This window comes from Chroicocephalus ridibundus, chromosome 4, assembly GCF_963924245.1.
Source record: "Chroicocephalus ridibundus chromosome 4, bChrRid1.1, whole genome shotgun sequence".
Classification (NCBI taxonomy): domain Eukaryota; kingdom Metazoa; phylum Chordata; class Aves; order Charadriiformes; family Laridae; genus Chroicocephalus; species Chroicocephalus ridibundus.
The window spans coordinates 17,986,966-18,005,086 of NC_086287.1; the positions used below are offsets into that span (position 1 = coordinate 17,986,966).

General features: G+C 38.0%; 1 protein-coding gene across 3 annotated transcripts in view; it reads right to left on the reverse strand.

Moving 5' to 3' along the window:
* The window catches only part of KCNQ1 (potassium voltage-gated channel subfamily Q member 1), a 363,240-nt gene that overhangs the window by 313,333 nt on the left and 31,786 nt on the right, over positions 1–18,121 (reverse strand). For all 3 annotated transcript variants that reach the window (XM_063333844.1, XM_063333843.1, XM_063333842.1), the window contains exon 2: positions 1,219–1,309. In XM_063333844.1, coding sequence (XP_063189914.1) covers positions 1,219–1,309 — 91 coding nt within the window. The remainder of the gene's footprint in view (positions 1–1,218; positions 1,310–18,121) is intronic.

Below are 18,121 nucleotides of genomic sequence, written 5' to 3' on the forward strand. Positions count from 1 at the left end.
TGTGAATGCACAAAATTAGTTCCATGATTTCACCAGGGCGGGAAAGAAACATCACTAGTTCTGTTGTCACCACAAGTTATTTTACTGAAACAACACACTGTGTCCATGTAAAATACTATGATATATTGCAAAGATGAATGAGGTATTATCACAAGTGAAATTCATCACAGAAATTGCCAGAAGTAAAAAAAGCAAAAGCAAAACCAAACAACAAAAAAATTTTAAATCTATAAAGAAAGAATACCCTGAACCACAAAAGGTACTGGAATGCAGAAATACACATATAGACTCTCTTAGCTGGCAACTAATTATAAAGTTACATCTACAGTTCAAATGTCTGAGAAAATAGTTAAAAATAATATACCGGGCATGAAGATACCTTAAATAGAAATAGTGTGATTGACACTAAATTTAATATACTATATTCTTACAGTATTCATATTAGAGATAAAACCTTAGCATACTGAATAGATAAATTGATAAGATTTATTATAATTGATGAAGTTTAAGTGAATATTTTCATGTTAATAATGATAACATACATGACAATGACATTACTCGTGCACAGCTACAAGAACAATTTTGAACATTTAAATTACTAGTTAGTATTTTCTCAATACAGTGACAGTGTTATCATAAGTAAAATAATGGTCATTTATTTACAAATACAGAGAATCAATGATTTATCAGGGGGTACCCCACCACTGAGGTACTACAAATTTGTAAATTTTTTGTACGCTTAAAATCATGCCTCTCCGACTTCAAAACTAAGGCTCTTGAATGAAAACTAAGCTGGCAGGACAGTCATACTCTTGGAATATTTCTTCATACATATCTGTTGCAGCACTAGTGTACTATAAACAAAAGGTAACTACATCTTCTCTACTGACAGGAAAGTATGTAAGACAGGTAGAGCAAGTTGTCTTAATTGTAAAGTCAACGATGAAAATACGTGAGTTTCCACTTGTGAAAGAAAGCTGCACCTGACATCAACTAAAGCAAAGGACTTATTTCCCCCAGCGCCTATGGTCAGGTGTCGGGTCTTCAGTACGGCCAAAAAATGGATAAAGCTCAGCAATATGAGGGATCCAAGCTTAGTTAGAACACTTTGTGTATTGGACACAATATAGATAGCGCTCAGTACAGACCATATAGGGTAAGACTTGGGTTTTGTGCTGCCATGACATGCATCAATCACATTAACATCCACATACATACCATCCAAAATAACGTCCCTGTAGCAAGAGCTGCATACTGTTCAATTGTAGAAAGCACGCTGAAGATAAGGCATATCAGCACAATAAGGAAGCTGTAAATAAAAAAAAATAAAAAATAATGTAATGCGGTCTAGTAAGAACCTAGAGGGAGGACAGATAATTATGCCATTACAAGTTATCTGTACACACAGAAACGTCATTGGTATTGGATTATCTTGAAACACAGCTGGCAACTTTTGTGTAACCCTGCTTTATACTGGATAATTTATTTCTCTTCAGACACTGAGTTTTTGGGTTGGACATTATCAAATGAAACCGCACAATAACATTAGCTTTAGCCTACATCTAAGACTTGCCGTTTCCCGGCCCCTCAGGAAAACAGCATTCCTTGTTCTTTCCCATTGCAAAGGGCTACTTACGACAGCTGACTCACCACCACACAGCCCCCTAAAACGTGTTTCAAATATTTGCCTTTTTGCTGCTCCAAATTCTAATAAACTTTAAAGAGAAATACCAACTAAGCCAGAGATTAACAGGCTTTGCCCACACTGTCTTTTATAACCAATCCCCCAAAGGCCCTAGATAAATAAAATCTTTAACTGTGGGTATCTGAAATACAACCTAGGACTTATTCAATTTTTAAATAAAATAAAATTTCAAAGCAACTATCAGAGAGAGAGTGGGAATATAAGGGTTTCTTCCCCGGTACCTACCCCCTGCCTGAGTGAGTCCTTAAGGAGGGAGTCGTGTTACCCAAGGTAAGACTCAGGACAGACAGGGAGTGGCAGCAAACTCAGCCTAGCTGCCTGTAGCCCCCAGGAGGCCTCTTCCCCCAGCTTCTGTCTTCAGACCCCTTCCCTGAGAACCTTCATCTGTGCCCACCACCCCGCAGGACTGACTGCTGCTTGCCTTAAAGGAACATATTTCCTTCAGAAGCAAAACATGTAAGACCCAAACTGGATGCTGTCCCACTACACACAAGGCATAGGCAGCTTCCAGTTCCCAAAGAACTGCATGTTTCTTTTTAAAACATGACATAACCAATGAAAATCACTTAAAACATTCACTTATTAAACACAGAGCTAGTTGTTACGGGTATTTTTCACAATTCTGTTGAGACAAGCAACACCAATCCTTTGCATTTGACAGAGACTTGCTGCAAAATCCAGTAAACTGAATCACTGCCCACCTTGTTACACATCTCCAAAAGGGTTAATCGGTTCTTTTTCCTCATTTAAAAAACAAACAAACAAAACCCCCCCAAAAATAAATAAATAAATAAAACACAGAAAAAAATTGACATAATGAATAAAACTGAAGTCAAGAGGAAAAATACTAAAACAGGACATCAGTGGCTGCAAATTGTCATGGCTCAGCTGAAGTCACATCTTTCTTTTCCACATAAGTGAGAACTTGATTGGGTGAATCTTTTGAAAGGCCAAGCACTCAAGAAAACAAAAACGTGTCAGGGTTGACATTATAAGGTAGATTGCCCAAAAATTGCTTCAAAACACAGCACATCTAAGTCCAATGCACACACAAATTATACAGTAAACATATTACAAAATTGTGGAGAAGAAATTTGTAGGTAATAAGTACGAAAAGCAAATTAGTAAGCGACAACTAGTTGAAGTTTATAGCATAGGGATTATCACATATGGACACAAACACACAAATGAGAATATACTTTTACCTAGACAAAGTATAAATGTGTGGCTGTTTCTAATTTATCTCTAAAATCTTCTCATTTTACCTCGTATCTCTAACTTTGGCCATTCTTAAGTAGAAGTAATGTGTGCAGACAAGACAGGGGAATGCAAAAATGAGCCAGTCATTTGAAACATAAATATTCCCCAAGTGTCCAGCCTTTCTATCTGCAATATTCTCACCATTGCTTAAGATCGATATATGCGACAACGTGAACATAAATGGGTTGTTACACAGAGGTAGCTAATGGTCTCTGGATAAGAAGTCCAACGTACACAGAAGTACTAGTTCAAAGCAAACAACGAGTTACATGGGATGGTGTAAGCTGTCTGAATACACCTTGCGCAGTAACAATTAGTACTTATTATATCCCTTAATACCAGGCTTGTTAAAACTGTAACCCAGCCAATACATGAAACCACAAGAGGGCACCAAAGCAAAGACTATCCCATTTCTGTACTTTTCCTGAACAAACCCAACTAAAGAGTACCCAATAATGATTCAAGGTGAAAGTTTGTGTGCCTAAGTGACAGGAAGATAAACTTAGAGTGAATTGTTTGCCAAATCTCATTTCTTGTTACTATTACAGAAATTGAAGGCTGACATAAGAATTCCATTAAGCGCCAGTCACCACACTACCTACTTTTATGGGTTTTCATACACATGGATCTATTCCAGTCTTACTATTTTTTTCTCACCCCCAGAAAAACTCTTGAAATTTATTGTTTTGCTCTTTCCAGGCTGAAGCATGAGACACCTTCATACCCACAAACACACATCATCCCAAACAAAACAAAGATGTTTGGTCTGCTATTGTTGCTTCTCATCTTTCCTGTGACACTAGAGGGGAGATGTCCACAAGCCCCACCAGTACAGCCGTGACAGTGGAGCACCACAGCTAAGCTGCTAACACTCTCACACTGGCATCCCTATTTTGCTTCTGAAACTACATCAATTGCACATAAGGAAGAGAGGGTGCAATATTAAGAGATTAAAAAAAAGAAAAACCACAACATGGTCCTCCTCTGACATCAACCTGCTGTTCGTTTCCTTCCAACACTCAGCTCTTACCCTGTTTTTGTTTCAGTACTAGTGGCTTCCTCCTCCAGTTCTGAAGTATAAGAGGGGAGTGAGGCACCAGGAAAATGGAAAACAGGAAAAGTTTGCCAGCTTTTTTTTTGTTTTTGTTTTTTTTCCCCAACAGCTACCTCCCCTCTCTTCAGCCAGAAGTAGAGCACAGATCCTCAGTTAACTGCCTGCTTTCACTTGTTGACAGCAGACAAGTCCACGGTAGTTAAACAGTTACGAACAGCAGTTGCAAGGCTCTGCCTCAAACCTGGATTTGCTCTATGTGAAAGTCATCCTGGGGAAATTTCACTGTCCACTACTCATGTGAGAGCTGTGTAAATGAACTTGTGTGAATTTTCAAAAGGAAAAATCAAAGGTACAACCTTGATAGCAGAAGATAAAATTTCAAAGCCCCCAAATCGGTGTGTTTTTTCAAAGCAAGCATTACAATTTTCCCATGCCCAAAATAACCTTATCACTCTTAATGTCACTTTACTGTGATCACTTATACTACATTTTCCCAAAGAAGTACTCGCCTTGATACAGATGGTAAGCATGTAAACTGTTAGTCTAATGAGTTAATACGAGACAGACTAAAGGGCAACTGGCAGCATTAAGAAGCCTTAGACAAATTACTGGTAGACAGATGCATCAGCCCTACCCTAATCAACCACATAATTCCAGATAGCTAAGTTAAGAGAGCTTTTTTTTCAGACAAACTAAGCCTCACCTGCACATCAAAGCTCTGTTATTGGTGGAAAGACACTAGACATCTTCAGAGAGCAATTGCGAAACGAGTTACTCTGCAAATGTTTAGTTATTTCAACTGTTGAGGGGATGAAGACTCTAAACATGGACATTTAAATTAGGCAAACTGGATGTGGGCTATCCAATGCACATGCTAGTCCTCAAACACTTACTACACTTCACAGAACAGTCATTTACTCTTCACTGGGTGGTAGCCAAGCTGCTTTACTGTACCATAACAAGTGGAAAAGCACATTAGTTAGCCAGCCTTGCTTATCTGTCTCACAGTAAAAAATTAAAAATACCTTAGCTCCCACATAATATCGCTCAGGGACTTCAAGATCTAAAGCAGATGAATAGCTTAACCAGTAGCATCAGCCACTCTGGAACACTTTGCTAAGCGTTCAGACCCCATGCTGATTTCACCAGTTGTACATGAGGTAGCAGAACAAACATTTGTCATTGTATCTGCCCTAATGACTCCAGTATAATACCTTTTTTCTCTAAAGCAGAGGCAGACAGCAGAACACTGGAATTTTGTTAAATCTAGCATTCAGAAGAAGCAGTCTCTTGGAAAACACAGATCTTCTATCTCCTGAAACCTGTTGCTTGTGTACGCTCTATGCACAAATGTGACCATCTTCAAGAAAGGAAGCAGAGCGATGAGGAGTTCAGGCTTTCATCAGCTCTGATCTAACTCCTAGATTGTGGGGCCAAGCAATGTTAGAGATGAGGCGATAGTGTGTGAAGTCTTTCATATTGCCTGTCCCAGGTTGCAAAATATCATCTGCCTGCATGTAGATAAATCACAGATCCTACATCAGTAGATGCACTCAAAAATACTTAGCATTGCGGTTAACTCCTATCTAACAGTGCCACATTTCTTTTAACCCCAAGAATTTTGCAAATGTCAAATCCCCTCTGTACTTCTGGATGTGAAACCACGAAATCACTATTAAAGCAACATGGACACTAACACTTACAAAGCAGTAGGCTTTTTCTTTCATGGTCTCCCTTTTTTTTCAGGGGACCCTTACAAGGCAACCCATTTCCTCTCAGGCAGCCAGCACTGTTTTATTAGAAGCCAGGTTCTGTGCTTGTCTTTTCAACTCAGTTTTTACAGGCACTGCATACCTGGTGGAGTCATAGCTCCATTTCTGAGTATCTCAGTGTGCATGAAACAATGTCAGCACGCAGCACTCTGGTAACACTTAGAGCTCGTATATATCCAAGCCTGTACGCAGACCTGGGACGTGCGTCTGTTACACTACCCATTAAAGAGGAAAGCACGTACGTAGACACAGATGTATATAGACTTACGTGAGACAGTGTGTGCATGTGGGCAAACATATAATAAATAACAACATTTGGCTTACTCCATGAAGTCAGCTAGACCATTTAGGTAACTTTGTCTCAAGCAGGTTTGAGAAGTCAGAGCATTTCCAGGAAAGAATCACACAGCTGAGAGGTAAAAATGACCAGCTACTATATGCACTAAGTTTAGCAATACACAGGAAATATATTAAGAGTTGAAGATGGATTTAATTGTTTCTGACTATTTGAGGATACAATATTTGTCAAGTGGGATATAATATATGTCAACTTTCAGAACAGATCCAGATTGCAGCCTTTTTCACTGACCTCAGTGGCAGCTGCAGAACTCAACAGATTACAGGTAGCTATCAGTACTTTGCAGCCTCCAGCACTGAGCTGCTGCTTTTTTTTCTGGATTTAACTGCTTTTAGAACATTAGCATGTCTTTTTTGTGGCTTGAAACAATGTGTGGAATGATCAAAGGAACAATTAACCACTTACTGAGTGATAACAATGCTCATTTAGTAAATGTCACAGGTAGGAGAACTGATAATGGTTTATAAAATATATTTAGTGATACAACCTGAAACATTTTAAAAAAATGTGCATGAGACAAGCTGGAAGTACTTACTCACCAGATTAATAGTCTCATGCACACGCAGCTGTAATCATCAAAACCAGTATTAAAATGTAGGTAAATTTTACTCCTTCTTGCAGCGTTTCTTACATACTCTCAGTGGGATTCTTTCCATTAACCTGGAAAAAGTTGGCATTAGGCCCTAAATTAAGCTGAAACCTCAAAAACATTTAATAGATGAAAAGCAAGATGAAAGTGCAGTTCAATTTATATAAATCCTACTTGAGTTCTAACCCTCCAGGAAGACAGCCAGTTTTTCTTTGTTCAATGTAACATAAGAGCTGGCTTAAGTCTGCTCTTTAGTTTTGAACAACTTTTATTCATTACAACTATCAATCTTGAGGGTAATCCAACTATAAGTGCCCTTGCATACAGGGAATACTATTTTAGCTTATAACCGCTGGATCTGTTCTCTTTTTTTGGCACGAGGTCAATGGCTAGTTGTAGTTCATCCTCTCTGTCTACTGGAGAAAGTGACTGAAACTAGAAAGAAATATTCTCTAAATAAAAAAAAAAAGTGTCTTTTGAGTCCATCTACATCTTTGGTAATATTCTACCTAAGCCTCCTTTTTGGACCTCTCTCTGCATCATATTTTTGGGCAACTGGATTGCCTTTTTTTAAATGTGCAGCTTTGCTCAGTCACATGCGTGATCAGCCACCAAATGTGCAGCTTCCTCACTAACCCTGTAACTCAGGGGATGGGTTGGTTCGTTAGATTTTTTACAAAGTAAATAAGTGTTTTGCTATTTAGCTTTTAACTGTGATAGGTTTCACTCGTAAACAAAGGAATACAAACAAAGTTTAACCCCCTCTAAGCATATAGCTTCAGAAGAACTGGAAGGATGACATTGAGAATGAACGACACAAGCGCGCAGATTAAATACGGGCAGATTCTTATCTTGATCATCGTAATTTGAAAACTATAATGCTGCTGCATATCCAGTTCATATAAGTTCATTAAAACATATGACAGCATCATTATTTCATCTTTCATCTCCATGGCTTACACACACTGACACTTCTCAGATTGGAAACACAAAGGTCAATGGTATCATAAAAGGACATTTTCACGCAGCTTTCCAGGCAACAAAAAGAGTTACTGCAATGAGGATTTAGATAGACAAATTCAGCTGCAACACACACTGAAGACAGGGGTTCACTCTTTCACTTTGTCGTATGTTCTGTCCCATTGCAGGCCAGAGAAGTCATTCCTTGCTTAATTTCCCATCAGGAAAACCTGTATTACTGTATAGCTACAAGCCAACACAAATCCCTAACCGCCTCACACAGTACTGCCCGCTGATTTCCACGGTGCAACTAGGTAAACATTATTAATCCATATCAAGTAATTTCTTAACTGTAGCCAGGCACTAGCTCTTTCCTGTTGTTTCATTCAAGGCATTTTGGGATTGCTTGAGGAAAATAATTCTAATAAAAGGTAGAAGTTAGAAGGGGAATAGAACTTGTCAAATGGAGGACAGCTGACAATAAGAGTCATAAACAGTATCACCAGGAAGCTAATACAGGATGGCAATTTATTTTATGGGAGGTATATCATCAAGGTATGGTGTCAAGTACAAATACCAACTGGTGCTTTTAAAAGTGAGAAGTTCACTTTTGAGATAGGGTTGTTGTTTTAAAAAGAAACAGGATTTTACCATCCAAAGAAAACTTTCATCCTTTATGAAATTCACACACATGAATATCCTGTATGCGTAGGTCTTACGCCAAACTCTGCAGCAAGTCTGAACCAAATACTGGAAAGACACCAATTCTGTCATGACCATAAACTACCAGAGTACCGTGCCCGTCTACTCACAGAAGATTAAATGAGCATTCAATTATACAACTGGTAGATGTCAGAGGTCCTCCATCACTTTGTCCATTAAACAAAAAGTGTTTGTTGTTAAGAGAATGGTCTGGCGAAGGTACATGATTAAAATTAAGAGCCCAGAACTTCAATTCGTCTTTTCCCATACCTTTGGCTAACATTGAAATTGTTATTAACACACGTATTTTTCTTCCAGAGTATTGTTGTGAACTCTAATCCTTGAATGCAAATTGTGAATAACTGCATTAGCTGTGCTGCCTAACCAGTTCAGCTAACTTGCTCAGGAAAGAATAATTTAGCTCCTGAAAATATAGAAATTTTAATTAGGGTCTAGATCAATTAAATAGGGCAAAGTATGGGAACAAAAAAAATAAATCACCAGATCAAGGAGTTAAGAAAGACCAGCAACCTACATGAACCATAGCTGAAGATGAAACAAGTTCATAAAAAAAACACAACAAAAATCAAAAAAGTACCTTAGTCCTGATAACAAAAAAAGAAAGGTGGGGATTTAAATCTCTGGTTATGCAGGCTCTTTGCATGGTTTTCCTCTAAGTATTTGTCTTATCTTTTTCTGTTTTGTTTTCGAGGCAGGGGAAGGAAGGAGGGGTACAGCCCCTTCCCATCTTCCAGCCTCTCCGCGGCGTGAGGATGCCCAGCAGAAGGGGAAGTATACTTGCATTCATGCAGAGAAGCATGATTCCCTCCAGGAACTGGTTACAACAGTTTCCTGTACAACGCACGCTTCCTCTCTGTTATGTCCTACACAGGTCAAGCCAGTAGACAGATCACTATTCTCAGTTGTCACTTGCCATCAAAAAACCTTCAACAGACAAAGTGCAAATGCTCTGTTTGTGTTAGCTTAGGTCTATCAGATGGAGCTTCCTGTTAATATGTATTTGTTCCAACTGTAAGGCAAAGTATAGTTGGTGCTTCCTGAAGGAAACAATGGCATATTTTTTAACCAGCTCCTTGACCCCTTGTCAGAGAAATACTGTCTTCTAGCTCCCATGAGCTAGAATAAATGGCTTTATTGTACAAGAAACATCATATATAATACAGGGTAGTCTGATACTAAAGAAAACCAGGTTAGCTATACAGCTAAACAAGCAAGGCTTCTATCACACTTACGTGGCTCTTCTGGAAGATTAGAGTCTGTAAAAATAATTTAAATTATGGGCAGTGTACCAAAGCACAAAGCACACAATGAATCAAAAGTCATTTAGGATACAGCACCAGAATTATTGCAGGAAAGGCCCTTAAGGTCTTGGCAAAGGGTATGATTGCAGTAGAAATGCAAACCAGACGTCAAGATGCTCCAAGAGGAAAGGTTAACTGCTCACAAAAAGCAGTGTTATTGCATCCTGCAACAAGGTCTTGGTTCCTTTGAGAATAGGCATGGTTGAACAGGAAATAGATGATGGGTACTGTGTAAGAAACTGGAAAAAGTATACGCTAAGTTTAAAACAAGTGCATGAGCCAAAAGACGTGAAGCACTGGACTGCAGAAGATTCATCAGGGCTCCTCAGATGGTTCCTAACGAGCTTTCGATGTGCCTGATCATTAACATGAAACCCCAACATTGCAACATGACAGCCATGGAAGGAGTAAGTGCACATGCGAAATGCGGAAAGGATGGCACTCAATGCTACAAACCAAAAGAATTTTTACAGTTCTTTTCACATGCACCTCAGGCTTAGCAAGTGAAAAACGTCACTAGTACTCTTACTTGCAAGACTATAAAAGTACAGTGAACATGCTGTAAAACAAAGATTTTTCTCTTAGTCTCATGGTTTGATGAAATCTTAAAAAGCAGAAGAGAAAGTGTAATTTTGCTTACAATGTCTTGTCACGTTTTGTCAGTCTAAAATACCATTAGGAAACCAGTACAGTCCTGTGTATGTCCTTATCCTCTCCATTCCACATTCAGATTTGCCCAAGTCCTGTAGCAGCCCAACATTCAATGCAAAACCGAGCATCTAGCAGCATGTTCCAAAAGACATCCACTGCTGCATACCCATCGCCTGCAGCTCTAACACACTGCCCACCTCAAGGTGAGCATCAATGCCAAGTTCAGCCTATACTTGGTTTTAAGCACGCATGCACGCATAAGCGGAGCTGAACCACAGCTTTTCAGCTGTCCAGGCCAAGTCACCTGGTGGTGGCATCACCAGCAAGAGAACAGGTAGCATCCCTCAAAAGGATTTGAGACTAAATCACCCTTATACTGCGCTGCAGTCAGGGTGGGGGTAGACATCTGCCTTATTTTATACAATACGCAGATTTAGGCAAAAAAAACCCCAACCCACGAGTTACAAATAGAGGCTTAGAACAATACATCCGTTGCACACCATCACTGAAAGCAAACAGTTTGCTCTTATTGCAATAGAGGACTTCCTTTTTTATGAGCCAATTCTGCATAAGTTGTCATTTTAATGAGGGGGGGGGGGAAAGACAGGAGAGGTATGTTCTAGAAACTGAGTGCCATAATACCAGTAAAACTTGTTTTCTAGGTGGAGTTTTATTCGGTCAGTCTGAGGGCCCACTACATCACTCTTCCACTTTTCTTGTGACAGCAGATTCAAAGCACCAGAGTTTAAAATAGTATTTTCCTTTTAATATTTGGATACTAAACTAAAACCTCTCTGAGACTTTGTAAAACCCAGCTTCTGAAAAATTGCCAAGCCTAGACTATTGCTCTGCTGTTATCAAGCCTAAATTAAATAAATCTTTCTAAATAAAATACTGTACTTTTTTAAAAAAATAAACTTGAAGTTACTTTCCTTAAATGCACAATATTTCTTTAAACAAGCAACAATATTTACTCCTAATGGCTTCTCTTGTTTGGCCAGACGCTATTTTGATAGCTTGATCTGAGAGAGCATTTTCAAGAACTGTAGGTATCACTCCTCTTTTTTTCCCTATTTACTTTCATCCCAGCAGTACTGCTACAAATCACTTTCCCTCCCCAATTAAAGATCAAAGGCCATTGTATTATGCCTCCTAAAGCATATTCATCTTATAATACTGCAGAAAAACTAGACTTGGTCAGCTGCTCAGCTCACAGAATTGCTTGCTTAGTAACCAGCTTCTGAATATTGTACGTAGCAAAGTAAGGACGCTGTCGTGCTCCCAAGTAGTAAAACAAGGCAGAAGAAAGGAAAGATTGTCTCCACACCTAAGGAGAGAGGCACTATCCCACAGTATTGTACAACTGATTTACTAGTACATGTAAACTTGTACCCTAGTTTTATTACAGTACAAACCAGGACTTATGCTTCTATAAAGAAACACCCACATTGCTAGCTCACTAAAACCCCTTCACAACAGGAAAACAATATTGACATTTTTGACAGCATCCTTTATCTTTAGTTGTGAATAGAGTGAAACAGTGACAAGGACTAAAATGCCACAGTCAGATAAATGTACAAACGGGGAAGAAGTAATCATACCTTGAGCTACTGACCTGGATAGATGCTTAATTTGATTTATTCCAAATATCACAAAAGTGATACCAAACTTGAGCAACTCTGGCCTACGCCCTCACCTGATCCCCAAAATGCCTTTTTGTGCTCTCTTCTCCTGAAATAACTGTGTCTGAAAGGCACTTTCATCAGCGCTGGCAAGTAAGATGAAGACCGTGAGAAAGATCTGAAGCTGGGACAAGTGCTCTCACCACCATTTCCATTATGATCCTCTGCTTTAATTATCTATAGGTACGGTTGACAGATGCTTTCACAGAAATCAGTATTGCTGCCTTCTTTTGAGCTTTTCCATGCTCAGTTCTCTGCTGCACTTTTCTAGGAGTGTTGGCGAGAGAAACATGGCATCATTAACGCATCACAGCTTAGAAACAAAGAAGAGAAACTATTTGACAAGTTAATATTCTTAAGGTGAATGCAGAGGAAATCAGCAGACAGACGTATTTCCATTTCCAGAGGGGAGAAAGTGTTTGCTAAAGGAAAGACGTAACACTTGGAAGCTATGGCACCTTGACTTTCTTAGTTTGCTTTAAGCATGATGGAAATTTCAAGTCCCCCTGGAGAAAAAGAATGAAAAAGAGTCTAGAAATTGACAGGGAGCTTTTATGTTTACAGCGACAGATTCTTTCTGTAAATACAAGAATCTCTATAAATATATGCCATGAAATACAGAAATGCTTATTATTCCTTTTCCTCAAAAATACCTAAATAGATTGAAACTCCCAAAATAGAATCCACGCTATGCTTAAAGGGCTTTAGCTTTGTGGCCTCATCACTCAATAAACAGTTTTCTAATCTGAAAATGATGAGGACAATTAGTTCCGTCATTCCAGCAGTCACATTCGCTGTTTGTGGAAATTCCAATTGTCTATCACTGGGCAAAAAGTTCTGCTGTATTATTGAACTTGCATTAAAACCATTCAAGGCTCTGATCTGTAAGTTGATTTTTACCTTTTCAGAAATAAATCTTGCAGACCTACACAACATCCCCACAGACGCTGGTATATTTGTCAATACCATAAACTTTATGGGCGATAATACAATCGCCAACAGATGAAACTGAAGCAAAACAAGTTTGGCTGTACCAAAGAAACAAGTATTTTCCTGAAAGTGCAAAAATGCCATGACCTGGATCAACTGTTTTTGTTAACTGCCATCACTAATCATTTGTAATCCACGAGCAGGTTGGCAGTGTTAGCATATAAGAAAAATCTAAAGTTCAATGCAAAATTATAGGAAACTTAATACTTCAGTATATCAGTAGCATTGATCCAATAGCAATCATTTATTTGCCGATCTATGGCAGTAGCTGTGGCGGTGTGACGATGGCAAGCTGACTACATGTGCAAAGCAGCATCTTTTAAAATTAACTGATAGGGGTGGAAGAAAATGAGGCAAACTTTAAAGCATTAAATGGAAGATTCACTTGACTTTGAGCTTATTTGTCTTTTCCAGCCATACCCACCAGCCAATGTACTGAACAGGAAAAAAATGGATGAAATTCTAATAGGATACTAAAGGGAAGCAATAAAATTAAGAAAGAAAAAAGTCCTCTGCTCAAAGAAAACAAACTAACATTAAAAGAAAGCTGTTCAAATTATAATCAGTTTGGAGGTCTGCAGCCAAGTAACATTACAAGGTGATTCAGTGTGCAAAATACTTAAGTTTCAAAAATAGAACTTCAAACTTGTCCACTCAACTACCGAAGAACTTCCTTGTAAGAGAATTTAAGATGAAGTAATCAAATGTGTGAGATGCTTAATATACTGAATCTTACAGGAAGGGCTCCTATTCAGGAATATTGTGGATCTACATAACATAACAAGAAGTCAGCTATTAACTGGACACACAACCTTGCTGTGCGCACAGTAATGCATCACCATTGAAGCTGCCAGACATGCACTTTATTTTTCCCTCTTCCACAAACTTTTCTGTAGTTGGAATTTTAAGAGTCTTGCCCACTCTAATGATCTGAAAGTTTGGTTATAAAATACATATTTTATATTATAAATATTAGTATATTCATTTAGACTGTTTTCCCCAACCAGCACCATTTAAAAGCATACTTACTGTAACGTCATACAAGAAAAATACATCAGCATGTGTACACCTAATAGCATTGCCAACTTCAGCTGCCCAAACATCATGCTTCCACCCTAAAAACCATTAGGTATTTAAAAATTTCTGAGAGTTGTCTTTTGATGCTGCAGAAGAAAGCAACCCTATTTATTTTGTAGCAAAGTCTCAAATTCTCAAGTCTTCTTCAGGAGCAAGGATTTATCAAAATTCATTAATTAAAAAAAGGCCTGAGAGATAGTAACATTTCATGGCACATCGAACATGGGCCACAGCCTTAGGAGGGGGAAAGCTAGCACAGTCCCTTTAAAGTCAGGCATACAACATCGACTTATCTCCACAGAGAGCTCGCAAATATTTTGCTATAAGTGTTATTTTTCACTTGTAAATGAGACCTCAGATTCAGAATTCCAATGGATAGCTTTTATGTGTTTTCCTAAGATTCCCAACTTTTACTGCTACTCCTGCGACCTCCAAAGTAGTGGAAAAGGTCAGTGCACTCACGTAGACCAGCTGCTTGGGCTATCCATCATACTAGCTGGGAAGCAATCAAAAGAACAGAGCAAAAAAAGCCTTAGATGGAAACTCCCTCTGAACTTTGTTATGCTATTCTGTCTCCCTGAACTTGAAAAGAATTGTTGCTAAACTGGATTATTTTAAGGCTATGATTTGACACTATCCTTTAACACGTAGTTAGTCTCATCCAAATTCAACCGGCCATTGAGCCCTTGATTAAATATTTGCTGAATTTGAGTTTCGCTCAGGGCAGGTTCCAGCTCAAAAGTGTATCTTCATTGGAAACAGCAAGGGAGCTTAGCTATGAAATTTAGTTTAGGGTTATTAAGATCTTCCAATATTTCTGATAATTCTGATATATCATTGCGAGACAGTATGAGGAAGCAATGGTGCAAAGCATGGGAGACAGCAGGCTGCATAGTCTACTTTTCCAATGTTAACATGGACGTAAAATGATTTCTATTACAGTTCTTACAAAGGCTTTCGAACTATACATAGCAAGTGCTTGCTAACAGTATGGAATACATTTCTGAAAACACAGCGATACAAGTCAGAAAAAGGCAAAAGATGATCTGAATTTTTTTGGCATATTAATTGACTTGAATAATAAATGAAATTCCAGTTAATTGTTAACATTGCAAGGCCTAACACTACACATAGAATTTTGAATATGAGCTTATTTCAATTGCATGAGAACAGCATGCAGTACATCTGCAACATTAAGACATCAAAAATATTAAATTACTCAAATTTAGGACTCAAAAAAATCCCACCTCATTTAAACTTGATAAATACTACAAGTATTAAGGCATTAAACCATAGTGCGTATTATTTCAATTCCTGCACGTTCCTTTTAAAGTGCCAACATTTCTAAGTATGTAGTTGGTTTTATATGTGGTCTTCTGCAATGAATAATAATCATAAACATAAATTTGTAATACATAAAGTTAAGTACAGGCATGCAAGCCTTTTATGAGAGGCCGACCTTGAAGAGCTCTCTCCGGGAAGTCACTGTTTCATGGCTAAACTACCAGGAAATATAAAATGATGATTTTCTGTCAAAGTTTAATGCCCTTGAGATTAAGCTGCCATTTCAAGTGTATATTTAGAAAATGTCAGTAAAACCTATTGATATGATCTGCCAACATGTCAAGAACATCCATTTGAGTAACATACGATCTCATGGCAAAACTATGCTTCAAGATACTATTCTTGGCCCGAAACTACTAGACATTTTAAACAAATATAAACAATATTGCAGCAGCATCCAAAACCTCAGGAAAATTACGGGGTCACATTCACTCACCTATGTGACACTGCAGTAGGTGCACATCCTTCCATGTGCATAACTGGCTGCCAGTCACAATATTCAGTAAGATACTCTCTAGTAGCCATTTGCTTCATGGTATCTACTAATTCTACCTGCTTAGTTTTCAGTCACAGGAATTTATTGTTTAGAACTACAACCTCTAGATTCTGATGGCAATGCACTGAAGGAAAAAAGCAGAGATGAAAGCTGAAGAGAGAAACACCGTACCACAAAACCACCCATCAAGAACACTGAACTTCTTGCTTTGGTTTTTAACAAAGAAAGATTTGTATGGTTATAATGAAAGTTATTAATACTTTGACGGCACTTTTGGAAGTGCATCATAATTAAACCATTACACTTCACATGCATCAAGTAATCCGTAAAACTCTTCTATGTAAGGATCATATTTCCATGTATGTCCATCATCCAGGAGCTCAGTCATGAGCTTTTGACTAGATTTCCTTTGAATAGATTAAGTTGAAAATCTTTTGAATAGATTTTCATCTTAAAGCACTGATCCCTTTTGAACATGTGGTTCCAGTTACAGACCCTCATCACTTTTGACCACTCAATCTCTAGTGAATTTAATAAACTACAAGTTAGTCAAGTAGAAGAGTCAAGATTCTTATTCCATGCTAACTGATAAATTTTACAATGACTACAAAGTAGTAAAAATTATGATATTCAGGACATACAGTGACAAGACAAAGAAAAGAAAATTACAAAGGAGAAAAATAGTTGACCTTCCTTTTCAAACTGCAGCTTTAATGAAATATTTATTTCTTATTTCCAAATGATTTTAGCAATAGGCTTGCCCAGATTAAAGTAAAACCTCATTTTAATGGAATTTTTTCAGAACAGGCTAAGTCCTATAGAGTTCAGAATTTCAGGCCAGATGATGAAGCCTTAAAAAACAAAAGCTTAAATAGTACCATGCTTTGTTTTCTTGAAGTCTACAGGACCAATTGGAGACAGAGAGGCTACTCTTTCCGTTTATCAATGTCAAAACCCAACCTACGATAATTAATATTGGTTTTGAAGATGCAAAGCACTTCAAAAGCTGCAGAAGGCTCAGGAACACCAGTAGCCAAACAGCATTAGAAGAAAAGTCATCAGTACAGCGTAAGCCTGAAGGACGTGGTTTGATTACGGACATTATTGAAATGGCACCTGTGCCATTGGAGAATACTTTTCTATGCAGTTTCACCTTCGTCAGTACAAACAAAAGCATTGTTCTACTTGGAAAGACTTTGGCAGCAGAGTTGGGAAAATAACAAAGTATCTCTAATGTGCATAGCACAAAACACTTGTTTCATAATCTGATGGAGCATAATTAATTTCTTGACCAGCCGACAGGATATGCTTAATTAAAAAAAAAAAAAAAAACAAACCACACAACCCAAAAAAAAAGCCAAACATGGAAGGGAGCTTTCTTAGTCTACATACTCCTTTTTTTCTTCTCCCAGAAATTGCCTGGGTAGATTCCTACTCTAGGCAGCCTGTATGCGACTACCACATGAAGCAACACTGAATGCCAGAAATCAGATACTAGTGCAAGCCGCTGACTTTTACGTTTCTTAGATATTGCTTATATTTTTCTTACTATATCTTAGATGGTGGTGACATAGATTTTACCCATCTGCTGCTCAAAGGGCCACAACCCTTAAAAGTATAACTAACTAAATATATACCAAGTTCCCATGCCTAAGGTGTCCTCCCCATAAAATGATCAATTTTAGGAAAGAGGGTCTTAAAAAACTGGCCTCAAAAAAAAAAAATAGAGCCTAAGGACAACTAATTTATAAACTTCACATTTCCAGATTTCCTTTTATATACTGTTTCCCACTACTCAAAAAATACCAAAGAAAACCATGCTACTGTGAGATAGCCTAAGAAATTCTGTTGATGTCAATTCTTAATTTCGGAGGAGGGAGCAATTTCACATCATCCATCTCTGACACAGATGGAAGAATAGTATTTTATAATAAAAATATATTCTTTTCAGTAGAATTTTGGCTCCAGAGCTTAATTTGAGCTCAGAAAAACCTAGCGTTTCACAAAAAAGTTAGTGGGGCACATCAGCAAACAAAATATTTATGTTTGAGTAGTGAAGTCATCAACTCCCTCAGCAATAGATTTTTAAACAAAAGAAAACAATTATTCTGAACAGTGAGAAGCTTTTCTGAAAAAACAATCCCTGAACTTTTAAAACT